We start from the raw sequence: 19,038 nt of genomic DNA, 5'->3' as shown, positions 1-19,038 counted from the left end.
TCACTGCAACCTCTGCCTCCTGTGTTCAAGGAATTCTCCTGTCTCAGCCTCCTGAGTAGCTGGGACTACAGGTGTGTGCCACCATGCCCAGCTAATTTTTGTATTTTTAGTAGAGACGGGGTTTTGTCAGGTTGGCCAGGTTGGTCTTGAACTCCTGACCTCAGGCGATCCACCTGCCTCAGCCTCCCAAAGTGCTAGGATTACAGGAGTGAGCCATCACAGCTGGCCAGGCATCCTAAATCTTAAAATCCAAAAATCTGAACTCTGAAATGCTCCAATGAGCATTTCCTTTGAGCATCATGTGGGTTCTCAAAAACTTCTGGATTTCAGAGTATTTTGGATTCAAAATTTTCAGATTTGTGATTCACAACTGTATAAACACACTAGTTGGTTTTCTAACAACTAATGGTCAGAATGAGAATCCTTTCATGGATAACATATTTTATTTTCTACCAATCAAGTGGAAAAACAAACTTCAGACTCATTTGATAATCACTACACTAAAAGGTTGAAAATGACTTAAAAATATTTTTTATAGTTTATAAAACTATACTTTCTATAAAAAAATGAAAGAACTGAAATTCTTCAGACAATATTTTATGTATTTTAAAAATATTTTTAAAATGTTTTAAATGTTTTGTAGAGAAAGGGTCTCACTATGTTGACTAGGCTAGTCTCCTAACCTCAAATGATCCTCCCACCTAGACCTCCCCAAATTATTGGGATTACAAGTGTGAGCCACTGCACCCCGCCAGACAATATTTTGGATATTTATTTCATTTGCCTATTCTACTTTGTCTAGAGCATGCACAATAGGAATATCTATTTTTAAAAATTGATATCTTAATTCTGAAGAAAAAAAGGTTCTGACATTATTTTTAAAATGTGTCAAAGTCCATACCTGATTTCTTAATGATGAAAGAATGTATTCCTTTTCACAATGGGTAATTCTCTTGTGTTTTTGTGGTGTGTCACTAACTAACCAGATCCACAAAAGAAACCAAAATATTCCAATAGTACCTTAAAATAGAAAAATAATAGTTAGATAAAATTAGAATATGTCAAATAAAAAACAAAACAAAACAAAAACACAAAATTAGAATCCACCAACAACAATTTTTACATGTCTTGAAAAAATTATGTAACTATAAATTCAATGTAAAACTGACTTCAGTCTGGATTCAATTTAATGGGATAATTGCTATAACTGTATTATTGCTTATACATTTTGAAGAAAACAACTTTTTTTTTTTTTTTTGGAGATAGAGTCTTTGCTCTGTCACACACGCTGGAGTGCAGTGACGTGATCTCAGCTCACTGCCATCTCTGCCTGCCAGGTTCAAGCAACTCTACTGTCTCAGCCTCCTGAGTAGCTGGGACTATAGGCACATGCCACCATACCCGGCTAATTTTTGTATTTTGAGTAGAGACGGGGTTCCACCATGTTGGCCAGGCTGGTCTTGAACTCTTGACCTTGTGATCCACCCACCTTGGCCTCCCAAAGTGCTGGGATTACAGGTGTGAGCCACTGCGCCCCGCCAGAAGAAAACAACTTTTAACCACATGACTTTGCCTATCAGGGTCTACCAGACAAACCTTTTTGAAGATATATTTCCACAGTCTACATATTTCCAAAGGTGTCTGTTTTTGTTAGTTGATTTTTAAATTTTGATTGCAGATACATTTCTTGCATGACACGTCTATGTGAAAATCTAATTTATTAAAAATGTGTATCATGCTGCCAAGGAAACAGAAATAAAATGCCTTGGGACTAAGTAAAAAGAAAAAAAAAAAAACAACAAACATTAAAACCACCAAGTGAGAACATCCTACTTTGCTTGAGAAGAAACTTAAAATACCCAAGACAGTAATTTTTTTGATAGCAAATGTACTATTTAAGTCCAGGATCGAGAGTCATTTCTACCGAGAAATATTCCAAAACTAACATCAGGTCATAATTCAAATAGGTCAAGTAAACCATACCAACTTGAAAAACAGGTTATCAGGAAATGTTTTAGAACTCTGTTTCCGTAATTTGGAAGATATATTTTTAACACATTATTAGGCTACTATTATTATATTTTGAATTTGTTACATTATAATTCAGCCACAGTTTTAAACTTACCAAAAAAGTAGAAGACATAAGTCCAATTCATGTAGTAGCAAATTATTCCAGAAAGAGGAAGAGAAATTACTGTCCCAAGCTGTGCTCCTAAAACAACACATAAGACTATTTTATAAACTTTGGAGAGAGAGACACAAAGATAGGACAGACAGGTCTACTGCTTACAGACAATGGGTAACAGGCTGGGCACAGTGGCTCATGCCAGTAATCCCTGCACTTTGGGAGGCTGACGCGGGTGGATCACCTGAGCCTAGGAGTTTGAGACCAGCCTGGGCAATATGGCAAACTACTATCTGTACTAAAAATACAAAAATTATCTGGGCGTGGTGGTGGCGCACGCCTGTAGTACCAGCTACTTAGCTACTTGGGAGGCTGAGGTGGGAGGATCACTTCAGCTGTTGAGGCTGCAGTGAGCGGCAACTGTGCCACTGCACTCCAGCCTGGAGTGAGACTCTGTCTTAAAAAAAAAAGCCTAACATTTGGTCCCATAGAAACAAGATTAGAAAACAGATATAGAGGTAGTGTAACAGGACAAGCAAAGGAATGGAAGTAGGAAAGCAGAGAGTAGGAGGCTTGGGAACTCCATTTGGGTAAAGGAAAGAAAAAGAAGATAAAGCTGGAAAAGCAGGTTGGACAGTGGAACAGTTACTGAGTACCTACTCCAAGCTAGGCACTATCTGCCAGAGTTATAAGGCTAGCTGCAATAAAGCCGTGAAGACTGTAAAGAATCTTGCCCTTAGTGCAAGGAGTTTGGGATTTATTCAATAGGTAAAGGGGAACCTTAGATAGTACCTGTTCTTGAACCTATCATCAGATTTCTCATCTCAATCTCCACATAGCTGCAAGAATAATCTTCTTAAAATGTAATTGAATCATGCCTCTTAAAAAACAATCTACATTCTTTCCTGTAGTCTATAAGACTTGATATAACCCGACTCTTATCTCTTTCTCTAACCTTATCTTATGCCATTATCCTCCTTACTCACTGAGTTCTAGCGACCCAAAGTAGTTTTCCATTTGTTTAAACCTTTATTATTATTTTTTTTAATTTTTATTTTTTGAGACGGAGTTTCACTCTGTCGCCCAGGCTGGAGTGCAGTGGCCGGATCTCAGCTCACTGCAAGCTCCGCCTCCTGGGTTCACGCCATTCTCCTGCCTCAGCCTCCCGAGTAGCTGGGACTACAGGCGCCCGCCACCTCGCCCGGCTAATTTTTTGTATTTTTTAGTAGAGACGGGGTTTCACCGTGTTAGCCAGCATGGTCTCGATCTCCTGACCTCGTGATCTGCCCATCTCGGCCTCCCAAAGTGCTGGGATTACAGGCTTGAGCCACCGTGCCCGGCCTAAACCTTTATGTTATTTCTTGCCTGAGTGCCCTGGTACATGCTGTTCTGATTGGCTGAAATGCTCTTCTCCCTGCATGAATGGTTTGTTCTTATCCTTCAGATTTTAGCTTAAAAGTACCACAGAGAGGCCTTTTCTCAACTACTATATTTAAAAAGCAGTCAGGTGGAAAAATTTTAATTCAGTCAATGAAAGAAAGGCTAGAATATCTTATGCAATCTGGTAAAATTATAATTCACATATATAAAACTCATCTTATCTCACCTGTAGATCAAAATGATGGCAAATAAAGATGCATAGAAAAAAGACACATGAAGAGAGGGGTTGAGAATCATGATACATTCATTAGTTAACCAAAACAGAAATCACAATTTAAGGACAAAAACATTCAATTTTCTAGCTACTGGCCCTTTTTTTCCTTTTTATTAAAAAGCATCTCTAAACAAGCAAAAATAAATTTTAAAAACCCCAAAAAAGTAAACAGAAAAAGAAAAAAAAAGAGCATCTTTATACCGATATCTGAAAAGGCAACATACTTTGAAATAGATGATGGCAGATGGGGAAAATGACATTAGTCAATTAAGCCACATTACTATAAGTTGTTGAGCCAAAGAGAAAAATTAGTAATAAAGTTGTACTACCGAAACTTAATGTTCTCCCCAAAGGGGCATCCAATCCGACACTGCATCATTCTGGTATGCAGGCACTTTTTCCCCAAGGTTGATATATACATAACATATTACAGCAAAATTTGATAATTGTTATCTCACCTGCATATGAAATGCTAAGAAGCTTGCTTCTTTCAAGAGGGGGAGCCCAAGAAGACCACATGGCATGCATGGCTGGAAATGTAACACCCTGAGAGAAGGGAACATGATATTTCTGATGAAATGTAAGCTAGTTTTGTTAATGTTTTAACGTAAATTAAGTATTTTGCTACAAAAGCATTTTCTGCATCAGAATAAAACCAGAATCAGGTTCCATGAAGTGAGATATTTTTAGTGGTAAGTGAAAATACCTTAAAATGAAATACTTTCAGAATTTGAGGGCTGGGTGTGGTGGCTCATGCCTATAATCCCAGCACTTTGGGAGGCCAAGGCAGGAGGATTGCTTGAGCCCAGGAGTTCGAGATCAGCCTGGGCAACATAGTGAGACCCCATCTCTTAAAAAAAAAAAAAAAAAAGTAAAACTCCCCAAAGATTCATGGATTTTGGAACTGGTTTGAAGATGACAAGATAAGGGTTATAATAAATCTAAAATAGTTGTACTGAGTGAGGACATAAAGGGATCACGCTCAAGGTTAATTTTACTCATTCACTTTATTAATCACCTGAATGAAAGGGAATATTACTAAGTTACAACTTTAAAAAATACTGAGCTAATACTTTGGGATACTGAAAAAAAATTCAAGTTGACAACCAACTGGAAAAACAGTCCTATTAAAAAAAGGATGAATTCAATCAGCATGTTTACAGCCTTTTTTCTTTTTTTTCCTGCAATAACGAGCCTAGTAGATGCCAATTACTGACACGGAGAGCTAATGAGATGTGGAAAGAGGCAGTTTCATAGAGACTGGTTAAATGAGGAGATACCACAGGAGAGTGAGAGAGAATAGCTCTCCTTGGACACTCTCTGTGCCACTTCAGAAAGATTAGTTAACCTCCTTGAACTTCAAGGCAGTTGCATAATTGTTGTAAAAATAAATGGTAGCTAGTGCTATTATTAGTGTAGAGAAGAATAAATGTTTTAATACTTTATACTTTCTGCTGACTCTTTCAAAACCGAAAACAAACAAAAAGGAATTAAAAAACGTAATACCAATGAAGGCAAAGATGACTTAGATACATTGCAGATCAGTAAGAATCTACCTCATGGAGCATCCACAGGATGAGTCATTATAGAAGAAAACTTAAGATGTCTGGAAATGCCCACAGAGATTATGTTGTAGAAAACTTTATTATAAAACCTAGGGACAATGTAGGCATATTTATGGTGAATCAGATGGTAGGAAAGAAAGATAGTAATCTAAGTGTCCTTTATGAATGAGGAAATGCATCTGTGATACATACTGGAGGGATGAAGAAGGATGAGAGAACCTGAGTATAAACACAACTTAAATTCTATTTAGTTGTTGGTCGGACATGGTGGCTCATGCCTGTAATCCCAGCACTTTGGGAGGCTGAGGCGGGCAGATCACTTGATGTCAGAAGTTCGAGACCAGCCTGGCCAATATGGTGAAACCCTGTCTCTACTAAAAATACAAAAATTAGCCAGGCGTGATGGTACGTGCCTGTAATCCCATCTACTTGGGAGGATGAGGAAGGAAAATTGTTTGAACTCGGGAGACGGAGGTTGCAGTGAGCCGAGATCATGCCATTGCACTCCAGCCTAGGCGACAGAGTGAGACTCCGTCTCAAAAACTAGAAAAAAAAGGAAATAAAATGTTACCTGAGATAACAGTAGTAATATGATCAATATGCCGTAATGTTAAATTAGTGGTATAAACTGGAAGTAAAATATGGGAATACATTCAGCAAGGAGATTCAATACTAGGATCAGAGAAAATATGCTAGATTTAAGTATATTTTACTTTGTCAAGAAGAATAGGAACCTGGTAATAGAGGAGTAATTTTAATTTTGTGATCAGGAAGGGTTTACTTTAATAGATCTCTATTGATACGAACAAAATAAAAACATTCAGATGAATGAAACATCTTTAAATAGTACCTGGCAATTTCCAAAGTATTCTAGCAATCCTTATCACCATATGAATTTTATATCTATCCTGTGACTGAAAACAGGGAAGGTATTTTAGTCCCAGTTTAAAAAATGATGGAACTGCGGTCTAGAGATTAGAGCTTACCTAAGGTTTCACTGTTAGATACAATAGAGCTATTATTCAAACTCTGGTCCAGTGTTTATTCCAACAGCATGATACGCTGCTACTTAAAATAATCTTTATGCTCTACACCAAGCCCAGTGGCCATTATCTTGCTTGAATTAAAGAAATGCAAGAGATCAAAATACACCTTTCCCTGGGTTTCAGAGGTAGAAGTTCAAAGTTATAAAGGAAAAGTGAAAATTATTCAGTATGGGGGTACACATGATGTAATACAAAAGAAAAGTGGGACAGAAAAGAAAGACAAGAATCAAAATTTTTAAAAATGATAAAACTATTAAGAGGAGGGAAATAAAAGAGGCAAAAATTAATAATACTTCTAAAAATAGCAGAATCATAGAACTAAATTGAGATAGTTACATAAAATAATAAAATATTTGTCTCTAAGTTACAAGACCAGAAAAAATAAAAGAATAAGTGATAAAAAAGAAATTCAATGCAACTCAACAGTCTATTGTGTAAAATGTGCTTCAGACCTGGGCATCAATGATACAACAGAGTTAAACTGTGGCAAGAGTATAAGAGGTAATGATGGCCAATCTTAACCCTTTTTTTTCTTTTGAGATGGAGATTTGCTGTCATCCAGGCTGGAGTGCAGTGGAGCGATCGTGGCTCACTGCAACCTCTGCCTCCCAGGTTCAAGTGATTCTCCCACTTCATCCTCCCGAGTAGCTGCGATTACAGGTGTGCACCGCCATGCCTGGCTAATTTATTTTTAGTAGAGACAGGGTTTCACCATGTTGGCCAGGCTGGTCTCAAATTCCTGACCTCAAGTGATCTGCCCACCTCGGCCTACAGGCATGAGCCACCACACCCGGCCTATCTTAACCATTTATTAGTGGTTTATTTTCTTCTCTCCTAAAGTATGACCTATGAAGTCTCTTCTGGAAAAACGTTTTCTCTGGTTTTTGAGTAAAGTTTCCAATTTTGGGGTGCTCCTACTAGATACCTCATTTACCACAAACAAAATCTATTCAGGTAAATTTCTAGTTAGTCCTTTCTCTAAAAAATAAACCCCTGTTATCATCCAATGTTATTTTTTGGTTCATATTCATACCAAAGAATGATATCTTTAAGAAGAAGAGAAGGAGACACAGGGTAAGAAGTAAAACCAGAGAGAAAAGGCAATTACCTCTCCTAGTCCTTCTAGTGCTCTGAGTACAATGAGTGGTCCAACTCCTAAATCTGCAGCAATAGGAGTGAACAGGGTGAGGACAGCAGTGCCAAGGATCCCAAATCCTAGCAGCAGTTTCCCCCCTATTTTGCTGGCAACATATCCTCCAGGAATCTGTGTGATGATGTAGCCATAAAAAAAGGAACCGAGAATCCATCCTTGAGTTTCTGCATCCCATTGGTACTTCTTACCCTACAAAAATCAGAAGAGAATAAAACAATCCTTTAAGACCTTCACGCAACAGCTCTTTTCTCTTACTGGTATGCAAGTACATATAAATGAGATTTTGAACCACTATTTTGGACTGAAGAACATGCAAACTTTCCAGTAGGTGGGTGAGTCATAACAATATAGACATACAGTATTTAGAAGTGAATGAAAAAGAACTGACAGCTGTAAACTTCAAGAAGGCTTGCAATTTTATAAAACTAGACTGCAGGATGAGCTGCAGATAGCTTTGTAATAACTATGACCAAGAAGGCTCACAAAAGAATCACAAAAAAGGCTTTGGTGTCTCTGAGCGTACTATGGCTTGGGAGGCTGCCGTCCCCCCCGGCCCTGCCTCCCCCTCCCAAAAAAAGAGTCACAGGCTTAATCCAGAAAGCTATTAAACAGAAAACTGTAGAGGCTGAGCTAGGCTTTGGGAACCAGGCTTGGTTTTCATCTTAGCTCTACTACTTACCGAATGTGTGATCTGGGAAGAGGAAATGAAATAGGCACATAAAATAAGGCTTGATGCACAGTTAATGCTGGCTATTAACATGCATACATATAGATATTAATAATATCTCCCCATTTCAGACCAAGCACTTAAACAAGCATATGGAACTATACCAAAGAGCAAGAATTTAAATCAAGCCACAAACTTCATGCGAGTAGACCTGTGTTTTCATTAGTAGCAGCACATAGTAAGGTACTAATGAAGATTTAGTGACTGATATGAGTATCTGACATCTTTAATGCAGTGTAGCTGTATAACCAAGCCAACATGTCAAGAACCATTCCAGGATTTCTTTCTACTGTTGATACAAGGCAGATGAAGATAAGTAGCAGGGTCAACAAAAGCACTTTGCAAAGAAAAAGACACAAAGCAAACTCATACTTTCCCTTATTTAGGGTACCAATTAGACGTTTATCTGTGGAATTCTAGGATTTCATGTACAGTCCAGCAGTGTTGTCCCTGAAGGTCACAGGTCGGAGTGGAGAAAGTGAGTGATGTGTACCCAAATGTTACTCAGCAACATTATTAAAGTTATATAGAAAGATTTTTGGAGAGATTTATTTTGTTTAGAGAGAAATCCTCTTTCCTGCTTGAATGCTCTGCTTGTAAATGATAGAGGAGATTCACCTAAGTATGAACTAGCACCTTTGTGAGCATTTAAAATGGGTGAAAATATATGCTTTTTTTTTTTTTTTTTGAGACGGAGTCTTGCTCTTGTTGCCCAGGCTGGAGTGGAATGGCGTGATCTTGGCTCACTGCAAACTCCACCTCCCAGGTTCAAGCAATTCTCCTGCCTCAGCCTCCTGAGTAGCTGGGATTATAGGTGTGTGCTACCACGCCCAGCTAATTTTTGTATTTTTAGTAGAGATAAGGTTTCACCATGTTGGCCAGGCTGGTCTTGAACTCCTGACCTCAGGTGATCCACCCGCCTCAGCCTCCCAAAGTGCTGGGATTACAGGCATGAGCCACTGTGCCCAGCCTGAAAATGTGCTTCTAAAAAGAATACTAGCTTTTCTTTCTGTACTATCTCCTTGTGTGATAAGCAACATAAAATGAAGTGTATATAACTTAATTATAAACAAATGATGAACACACATTGATCAATTCCACTATAACATAAGGCAGGCAAAATGACTTATGTAGCTTAAGTTAGGCATGTGTACATGCAGAAGAGAATGTCCTAAGAAACTGGCCAGTTCTTACTTTTCATCTTGCAACTGAGATTATCTAAACTCTCTTGTAGCTGTAACCCTATAAGTGATATAGGGTTATAAATAATATTCCTATAAAAGCTATTTAGAAAATTTAAAACAGTTTAATTTTCTGTTATATAAAAGAGGTTTTTCCAAATTTTCTTCAAGCATGGTATGTTTACAGAGGGAATGGAAGAACTACTTCTCAAACAGATCAAGGTGTATTATGGCATAGCAGTAGTAGCTATAGTTACAAGTTATTGCCCAATCAGTTCCTGGGAAAACACAAAAAGAAAGTAATTCAAACTATACATAAACAAAGTGTGGTTTCTGTAGGATGACAAAAGACCTTTTAATATGTTTACTTGCAAGTATTTTAGAATAATTAAAATTGTTTCCTTAAAAAATAGCACCTACCGTTTGATTATGATGAACTTTTATGGGAGCAGAATGCTCTGGACACGCCTTGGAAGTTCTATTATCTTCTAAAGTTGTATTTGAATCTACCATATCCACTAACGCAACACTCAGATTCACACGTAATGCATACACAATGAAGAAACCAAAAAAGGCCAAAATTGCTAAGTTGTAACGAGCAGAGCAGCACACTGGAGCTGAAATAAAGATTGGGGAAAATTTTTTATTTATTTTTAAATTTTTATTTTTAGAGACAGGGTTTTGCCACGTTGTTCAGGCTGGTCTTGAACTCCTGGACTCAAGCCATCCACCTACCTCAGCCTCCTAAAGTGCTGTGATTATAGGCATTGGCCACCACACCTGGCTGCTTTAATTAAAAGAGTTAATTACACGATATTGTCTAAATAATGAAAAAGGTTGCTTCTGAAAAGTACAAAAATAATTAAGAAAAAATTTTAAAGAATATTCTTAGATTAAGCAAATCTAAGAAACATTTATCAAAGATTAGCTGTTCCTCGTATCTGTAGTTTTGGTAAAAATTTCACACATGAGAGCCTGAACTATAAGAAAGTTCATTAAAACATGGAGGTACTAGCTTTATCACCTTTGCTGAGAAAAAGATCTATTCCAGATTCAAACTGAACCCCTATTCGTTGTCAGCTGGCAAAAATATACGGCATGAGAAAAGCAGGTAAGGAGGTTTAATGGCGTTACTATTCCTGAAAAACTATCTGAAACATGGTCAAAAAGCACTTGAGTACTTACAATGACATGATATATTACTGACTATGAGTTAGTAGCCATCTCATTGTTAAGTGTAGCATAGCAAAAAAAAAAAAAATTAAAAAAAAAAAAATAACGCCAAGGGTAGGGCATGAAATTTCTGTTGATAAATTTCTTACCTCGAAGAGTATCCTCAAAGTCTGGGTTTGAATCAGAAGCCATGATTAATACTTAAAGCCATCATAAACTACATGCATTTAAGAATCTAGAAGCAAACTTGCAGAACCTATGACAGTTGCAGTATCTGTGACAGTTGCTCAGTAGTTATCAAGCTTAAAGGGCTCACAGTAAAACGGGAAATAAGTGAATGCACCACGATGATTTAAAAAAAAAGGAGGCCGGGCGCAGTGAGTGGCTTATGCCTGTAATCCCAGCACTTTGGGAGGCCGAGGCGGGCGGATCACAAGGTCAGGAGATCGAGACCATCCTGGCTAACACGGCGAAACTCTACTAAAAATTTTCTCTACTAAAAATACAAAAAATTAGCCGGGCGCGGTCGCGGGCGCCTGTAGTCCCAGCTACTCAGAAGGCTGAGGCAGGAGAATGGCGTGAACCCGGGAGGCGGAGCTTGCAGTGAGCCGAGATCGCGCTACTGCAGTCCAGCCTGGGCGACAGAGACAGAGACTCAGGAATGCAGAGTAGGTTGGAGGAACCAATAAAAGGATCATGTGAGAGGAGGAGTTTGACCTATTTTTTACTCTAACTGTGGGCTTATGCATAGCTTCTCTTTTTTCTTCTTTTACTGAGTTTCAGAATTGGCGAAGGATGGGATTCAGGATGCTGACTAAGGATAATCAACCTCTTAGTAACAAAGAGAAATTAGCTAATCCAGAGTCTGAACATCTTTACATTTAGTAAACTCTGAGTGGCTGATAAATATCTCTTTAAAGGTATAAATGTGTATTTCATTAAGCAATGACATATTACAACTAAAATGAAATCAAAAATATGTGTGCTTTTATTTGGTAATGACACATCAACATCATGCAAATGTGTGTACATTTTTCCCCTACTTAAGAATCCTGGTATTTTCATTAACCTAGCATCAAAGGGCAGAATATGTTTTACAGAATATGAAAGTCTTGATACTGGCTCAGATGAACTGATTTAGACTGAAACATTAATGAATATGCACAACTATACTTAGGTTTATATTAATATATTATGATCCTACTCACTTTTTTGTATGCCCTCCTATATTTAACAACTGTTATTATTTTTTTCCCCTGTGTAAGATTTACTTCTTTTAAAAGAAAACTTTTCATTTGGAATACTTAAATCCTTTCTTCAGGGGTACAGCTATGAAATTTATGGTACCACTACTATAGTTAGATCCAGATCTGTAAGAACTGAATTTCTAAGGTTCTAATCACATTGTTTCTATCACTAGAATGTAGGCGAATTTGCTTTTTGCTCCAACCAAATGGGCAGTTGTCCAGTTAATGACATTTGGATATTCTGAGGCATGTTTTGTAAAAAAAAAACAAAACATTTTCTTTTTTCTTTTCCTTTTTTTTTTTAGAGACAGGGTCCTGCTCTGTTGCCCAAGCTGGAGTACATTGGGTGATCATATCTTTCTGCACCCTCAAACCCCTGGACTCAGGTGATCCTCTCACCTCAGCCTCTTGAGTAGCTGGGACTAAGGGCATATGACAGCACATCTAATTTTTAAATTTTTACTTGTAGAGTCAGGGTCTCACTATTTTGCCCAGGCTGGTTTTGAACTTCTGGTCTTGAGCAATCCTCCCATCTCAGCCTCCCAAAGCACTGGGATTATAGACGTGAGCCACTATGCCAAGCAGAACACATTTTCTTTATCATTGCTCTGTGTCAGGTGATATTACCTAAAGGTCTAGATGGGAGACTCAAAATCTCGCTAAATTCGTGCATTAAAATGTGTTACTTTGAGCAATTTGGAGCAAGAAAAATCCAGATTTATATATTATGTCTGTTTTGTCAATGCAGTATTTAAAAAGATCATTACCTATTTCAGCAAAGGAGTGACGAGATGGGATTTATGGTTTAAAGAGCTTATCCGGTTGATGGTTTAAAGAGTTCATCTGGTCCCTGCATGGAGACTACAGAGAGGAGAAAAGTGAATGGGTGTGAGGAATATAGAGTCAGGGAGATGACTTAAGGGACTACTGTAGCTTTCCAGGTAAGAGATGAAGGTGGCTTAAACTAGAGTGAAAGCAGCAGTGAAGAAAAATGGGCAGATTTGAGATGTTTAAAGGCAGAATTAACAGGCCTTGCCCAAATGTTAGATGTGGGAGTAAGTGAAGGGGAAGGATGAAATTCTCTTACTCTAAAAAACTATATTTTATGCTATTCTAATTTGTAATGTTATTACTCCATTCTATCCTTATTTGCAGTTATCTTATTTTACTGTATGTTATTAGTTTTCCCTGAGTGATACTTTATTTGGACTATGATATACCTTATCATGTGAATTACAAGGGGCTAGAAGGTTGTGAAGTGAAAGAAATGTAAGTAAAATGATTTCAAATTACAAGTGGTATTACTTGGATATCTGACCTACAAGTTATAGATCAGGCAACTTTAACTTTTGGGTGCATAGTCAATAACTAGAAAATAAAAAGCGGCGAGGCACGGTGGCTCACACCTGTAATCCCAGCACTTTGGGAGGCCGAGGTGGGTGGATCACCTGAGGTCAGGAGTTCGTAGACCAGCCTGGCCAACGTGGTGAAACCCCATCTCTACTAAAAATACAAAAATTAGCCGGGCGTGGTAGCAGGTGCCTGTAATCCCAGCTACTCGGGAGACTGAGGCAGGAGAATCGCTTGAACCTGGGAGGCGGAGGTTGCAGTGAGCCGAGATCATGCCATTGCACTACAGCCTGGGGACAAGAGCAAGACTTCGTCTCAAAAAAAAAAAGGAAAATAAAAGGTCAACTTAGGTGTCACAAAATATATTACTATGAGATTCTAAGAAATAATAAAAATAAACAATTACTAGCTAATAAAATGGTTGCTGATTACAAATAAATTCAATCAGAAAATTTTTATTTCAAGAAGTTATAGCAGTAAAGAAAAACATGCCTGTGAATGTGAATAATCTTTGAAACTGATCCAACAAAAGTATGCTTGCATGACCGAGAGAGAACACCCATTGAGCATCAAGTTCAAAGCAAAATCGTGCTTGCATAAGGAACGTGGCACCCATCGAAACAAACATCAGCTTCTAAAATATGTTTTAAACTTAGGAATGTGTGTGGGCGTAACTGAAAGTACACAGGCTAATTTAGAGTGGGACCTGGGAATGAATCTCTGTTTCTGATTTTCACTGGCTATGTGCTTTTGTAGAAATTACTTAACAGTTTTCATCCTCAGGTTTCTCAGCTATAAAATGAGGAGACTACCATCTACTCACTGGGCTGCATGGGGATTAAATGAAATACTGCACAACATTATAGCAGGCACTTAGTAAAAAGGATTTCTTCCTCCTTTTTATCTGGAGAAAGTTATGCCAATAAGACTAAGTACTATGTACATTTATATAACAAGGAACAAAAGAGGCACACTAATCTGCAGGAGGGGACAGTGGAGACAGAGAAGGCCTCTTGGAGAAGTCTTCTTCAAGGAGCAGGAAGTCACCAGTAGGGACAGGTGGAACAATCCAAGCAAAGGCAGCAGCATGTACAGAGGTATGGAAATGAGACAGATAAACATACGGAGAGCAGAACATTCTAAATGATCTGCAGTATCTAGATTATGTACTGTAGTAACTCTAAGAACTAACACTATTGAGTGGGATAGTGGGTATTAAGTTTAATAACATAAAATAATACATAATTTTTTTTTTTCTTTTTTGAGACGCAGTCTTTCTTTGTCTCCCAGGCTGGAGTGCAGTGGCACGATCTTGGCTCACTGAAACCTCCATCTCCCAGGTTCAAGCAATTCTTCTGCCTCAGCCTCCTGAGTAGCTGGGACTATAGGCGTGCACCACCATGCCCAGCTAATTTTTGTATTTTTAGTAGAGATGGGGTTTCACCATGTTAGCCAGGCTGGTCTCAAACTCCCAACGTCAGGCAATCCGCCCACCTTGGTGTACCAAAGCGCTGGGATTACAGGCGTGAGCCACCATACCTGACCAATAATAGATAATATTTATTAAGCAAGCTGGGCATGGTTGCTCACACTCGTAATCTCAGCCCTTTGGGAAGCTGAGATGGAGGAGGATTGCTTGAGCCCAGCAGTTCAAGAGTAGCCTGGGCAACATGGTGAAACCCCACCTCTACAAAAAAATTTACAAATTAGCTGGTTGTGGTGTTGTCACCTGTAATCCCAGCTACTTGGGAGGCTGAGGTGGGAGGATGGCTTGAGTCTGGGAAGTTGAGGCTGCAGTGAGCTGTGATTGTGCCACTGCACTTCAGCCTGGGCAGCAGAATAAGACTGTCTCAAAAAACAAATATTACTAAGCACTTTCTATATGCTTGGCACTAGTCCAAGTATTTTGCCTGTATTAGGGTTATTATAACGATTCACTGAGTTAGTAACATAAAATACTTAGAAGAGTGCTTGGCACAGAGTAACTGTGAATTATTATGTTTTTTTCCTGGAAATTAGGAATTGAGGTTATTTGTTAGGAATTGAGGTTAGTTCTCATTTGTGAGAAATTAGGATCTGGGAAAAGTAAGAAGTTGTTGAAGAGAGTGGGATCATGAGGTTCTCAGTGAAACACAGGAATGCTGAGCAGATACCCAGACAGAATTGGTGAGAACAATCTGCCCTAGCGTGTAGCTTCATAAGCACTGCATGCCTGTGCTCAGGAGTAGGCACTAAGAAAACAGATAGCTGGCACTGAGATGGATGTGATGACAAAGCAGGGGGAAAGGGAACTGAGAGTCTTGGCAAGAAAACAAAATGTTGGGCTGGGCAGGAGGATTGCTTGAGCCCAGGAGTTTGAGACCAGCCTGGGCAACTGAGACCTTGTTTCTACAAAAAGATAGAAAAAAATTAGCCAGGCATGGTGGCACATGCCTGTAGTCCCAGCTCTTCAGGAGGCTTAGGTAGGAGGGTCACTTGAGCCTGGGAGGTTGAGGCTGCAGTAAGCCCTGTTTGTGCCACTGCAATCCAGCCTGGGCAACAGAGCGAGATCCTGAAAAAAAAGAAAAGAAAATAAAGTGTTGGACTTTGATTGTAACCCAAGAAGAAAGCAAAATGCAGAGGGCTAAAGGTTTAGGAAAACATACACTAGAACATAAAAGTCTATAAGGGCAGGAGCTTTTGTTCTGTTTTGTTTACTTCTTTGTATCTCCAGTGTCTAGAGCAGTGTATGGGAGAATTAGCATGCTGACACAATTTTGCTTTCTATACTTCACATTCTACTTATGGAATACTCATGACAGTAATTCAGACAGACAGACTCATAATCCTATCAAACCTTCAGATCTACTAATTACCAATTTACAGTAAACCAGGAGGGCAGAAGATGTTAAAGGACAACATAGGGCTATAAAATTGCAAGGAAAAAAAAGGAGGGGGTGGGGAACAGATTAAAAGAGACAAAAAACATTTCAATCATTTGGAAGGTATGGACATTACTGAGATCCTGATTTGAACACACTATAAAAAATTAGGACATAGGCCGGGCCCGGTGACTCATGCCTGTAACCCCAGCACTTTGGGAGGCAAAGGTGGGTGGATTACCTGAGGTCAGGAGTTAGAGACCAGCCTTGCCAACATGGTGAAGCTCCGTCTCTACTAAAAATACAAAAAATAGCAGAGTGTGGTGGCGTGGGCCTGTAATCCCAGCTACTCGGGAGGTTGAGGCAGGAGAATCACTTGAACCGGGAGACGGAGGTTGCCCGAGATCACACCACTGCACGCCAGCCTGGGCGACAGAGCAAGACTCTGTCTCAAAAAAAAAAAAAAAAAAAAAAAAAAATCAGGACATAATTGAGGAAATATGAACACTGAGTATTTCGTAAGTATTATTATTATTGTTATTTTATTATTATTTTTTGAGACAAAGTCTCACTGTTTTCCCCTAGGCTGGAGTGCAGTGGCATGATCTCAGCTCACTGCAAGCTCCGCCTCCCGGGTTCACACCATTCTCCTGCCTCAGCCTCCCGAGTAGCTGGGACTACAGGCGCTGGCCACCTTGCCCGGCTAATTTTTTGTATTTTTAGTAGAGACGGGGTTTCACCATGTTAGCCAGGATGGTCTCGATCTCCTGACCTCAGGTGATCTGCCCGCCTGGGCCTCCCAAAGTGCGTAACTATTATTTTTATTTGCTGTGATAATGGTACTGTAATTATGTTAAAAAGAGTCCTTATCTTTTAGAGGTAAACAATTGAAATATTTACATATGAAATGACATGGTATCTGGGATTTGCTTCAAAATACACAGTATGTATGAGCATATGGCAAGACTGGCCATGAATTGATAACTGTTTAATCTGGGTGCTGGTTACATGGGGGTTCATTATATACTTCTCTTAATTGCCATATATGCTCCTCCTCTATAAAACTCTTATCATACTCTAAACAGCAAAAACAGTATGTTACTACTATTTCCACTTCACTTGCTCTCCAGTGGGTATGTAAAGAGGGAAAATAAAAAAGAAAATGGTTATAACAAAGGTAGCCACCTCAAGCCAGGAAGGACAGGGCCAGTACCATAAGATGTATATACTCGACCCCATGAATCAAGCAGCGATTGTTTTTAAAAGTGATGCTATGAGCTACTTTTTAAAAATCAACTTTATTGAAGTATAATTTACATGATAAATTTATACATTTGTCCATCTCAATCTTAATTGAGATGTATAACTTTTCTATCCACATCTCTGCCAACATTTGGTATTCTCTGCCTTTTGGATTTTAGCTATTCTAGTGGGTGTATAGTGCCTCGTTGTGGTTTTAATCTGCATTTTCCTGAGAATAATGTTTAACATTTGTGCTAAATTTTGATTATACGTATACCTATTTTTCAATTGTAACAATGTAATAGTCTCTGGGAAATATCTTTATTATAACTTTTATTTCTATATTTCTATATTATTTTATGAGGAATATCATACAATTTGAACTCTACAAGCCGCAGAAAATGATCAGTTTATGGAACTAAGTCCGACTGCCAGGTAAAACTTAACTATGGTATGGTATTTACAGTTTGTGTTGACTAAAATAAGCTCCCAGCTGCCAGATGGAGCTATAATGTTGCCACCTCTACTGCCACCATCTGGTAACATTAAAAACAAATAAAAATATAGAAAACTATACAATTCTGGGTCAGCCAAAGTCAAATTTCCAATGCAACTCTTACACACAGATCTTTGAAACTATAGAATGCATTCAAACTGATTTGTTCTTTAGTTTTCCTTACTTTTAAATAAACTATATTACAAAAGTGTCAAATAGCAAAATATTTTAATTTTCTCAAATTCAGGGAAGATGCTTTATGAAGTACCTGCTTTTCGATTTGTTCCAAGACCTCTGGCAAATTACCTTAGAACTCTGTAGGTATCCTGAGGATAACTGAACTGTTTCCTAACTTAAAAAAATGTTTTCGATGTTTTTAGTCTCTTACTGTACAACGTCAAATAGTCGCTGGGTTATGCAATAATTGCCCTCTGCATACTCACAAACGTTAACTCCAGTCCTTTTTTGTCTCCCTCCCCGCCTAAAAAGCTACCAGGTCACATGCTGGCGGATACGCAGTGGCGGAAACCTAGCGGTGACAGGGAAGGACAGCCCTCTGCCTACTGATCTGCAGGTTTCTCCTCCAGTTTGCTCTTACACTGGGGTCCTCCGCCCGGACCTTAGCCCATTCATTTGATGGTTCTCTCCCAGTTCGTTCTTCCACTGGGTCCCTTGCTCAGCACTACCCAAAATAACTATCAGCTCAGAGCCTGCTGCGCAGCCGCTCCCCGCCTCCGCCCCGTAGGGCTGCACCCGCCAAGGCCCCGGGTCGGCTCCGCGATCACGGTCGCGGCCCCCGGGGTCCCCGAGGGGCTTCTGCGCACTGAGGCAGGCGGAACTGAGCGGGACTCTGAACGGGCTCCCCTCCTAATGTCCCCTCGCGCCTGAGCAGCTCCGGTCCCGCCAGCGCAAGGTGCGGGTACCAGGGCCACGCCCGCCCAGAGGCCGCCGCCCCCAGGACCGCCGCCCACCCGAAGCCCCTGGACGACCCCGCCGCTTACCGGCTTCGGCCCGTGGGGCGCCCGGCAGAAGAGGCGTGCGGTCCGTACTCTCCTCGCCATCGTTCCGGGCCAGGTCTCGAACTGGGGACCTCATGACGCCTACGTGGAGCAGGTGTCCTCGCCACCTGGCAGAGAAGGGCGCGCCGGCCCGACAGCCCGAAGCCCCCGGGCCAAGCTGGCCGGACCGGGCGGGGCGGGGACGCTGGCACCGCCCTGT

General features: G+C 39.7%; 1 protein-coding gene across 7 annotated transcripts in view; it reads right to left on the bottom strand.

Moving 5' to 3' along the window:
* SLC17A5 (solute carrier family 17 member 5) overlaps window positions 1–19,022 on the bottom strand; it is a 61,382-nt gene extending 42,360 nt beyond the window's left edge. The window contains exons 1-6 of one of the 7 annotated variants that reach the window (XM_005552545.4): window positions 18,822–19,022; window positions 9,872–10,068; window positions 7,499–7,732; window positions 4,238–4,325; window positions 2,126–2,212; window positions 902–1,020 (exon numbers count right to left, since the gene is read on the bottom strand). In XM_005552545.4, coding sequence (XP_005552602.2) covers window positions 902–1,020; window positions 2,126–2,212; window positions 4,238–4,325; window positions 7,499–7,732; window positions 9,872–10,068; window positions 18,822–18,915 — 819 coding nt within the window. In that variant the 5' untranslated portion in view covers window positions 18,916–19,022. Of the gene's footprint in view, window positions 1–901; window positions 1,021–2,125; window positions 2,213–4,237; window positions 4,326–7,498; window positions 7,733–9,871; window positions 10,069–10,773; window positions 11,203–12,638; window positions 12,733–18,821 lie in introns of those variants that run through there. The other 6 variants (XM_065543821.1, XM_065543820.2, XM_074037658.1 and 3 more) reach the window with 6 other exon arrangements.
* Between the last annotated feature and the right edge of the window lie 16 nt (window positions 19,023–19,038).

Source organism: Macaca fascicularis, chromosome 4 (genome assembly GCF_037993035.2).
Source record: "Macaca fascicularis isolate 582-1 chromosome 4, T2T-MFA8v1.1".
Taxonomy (NCBI): Eukaryota; Metazoa; Chordata; class Mammalia; order Primates; family Cercopithecidae; genus Macaca; species Macaca fascicularis.
The sequence above is the reverse complement of the archived record's forward strand: the minus strand, read 5'-3'. Positions and strand labels throughout refer to the sequence as shown.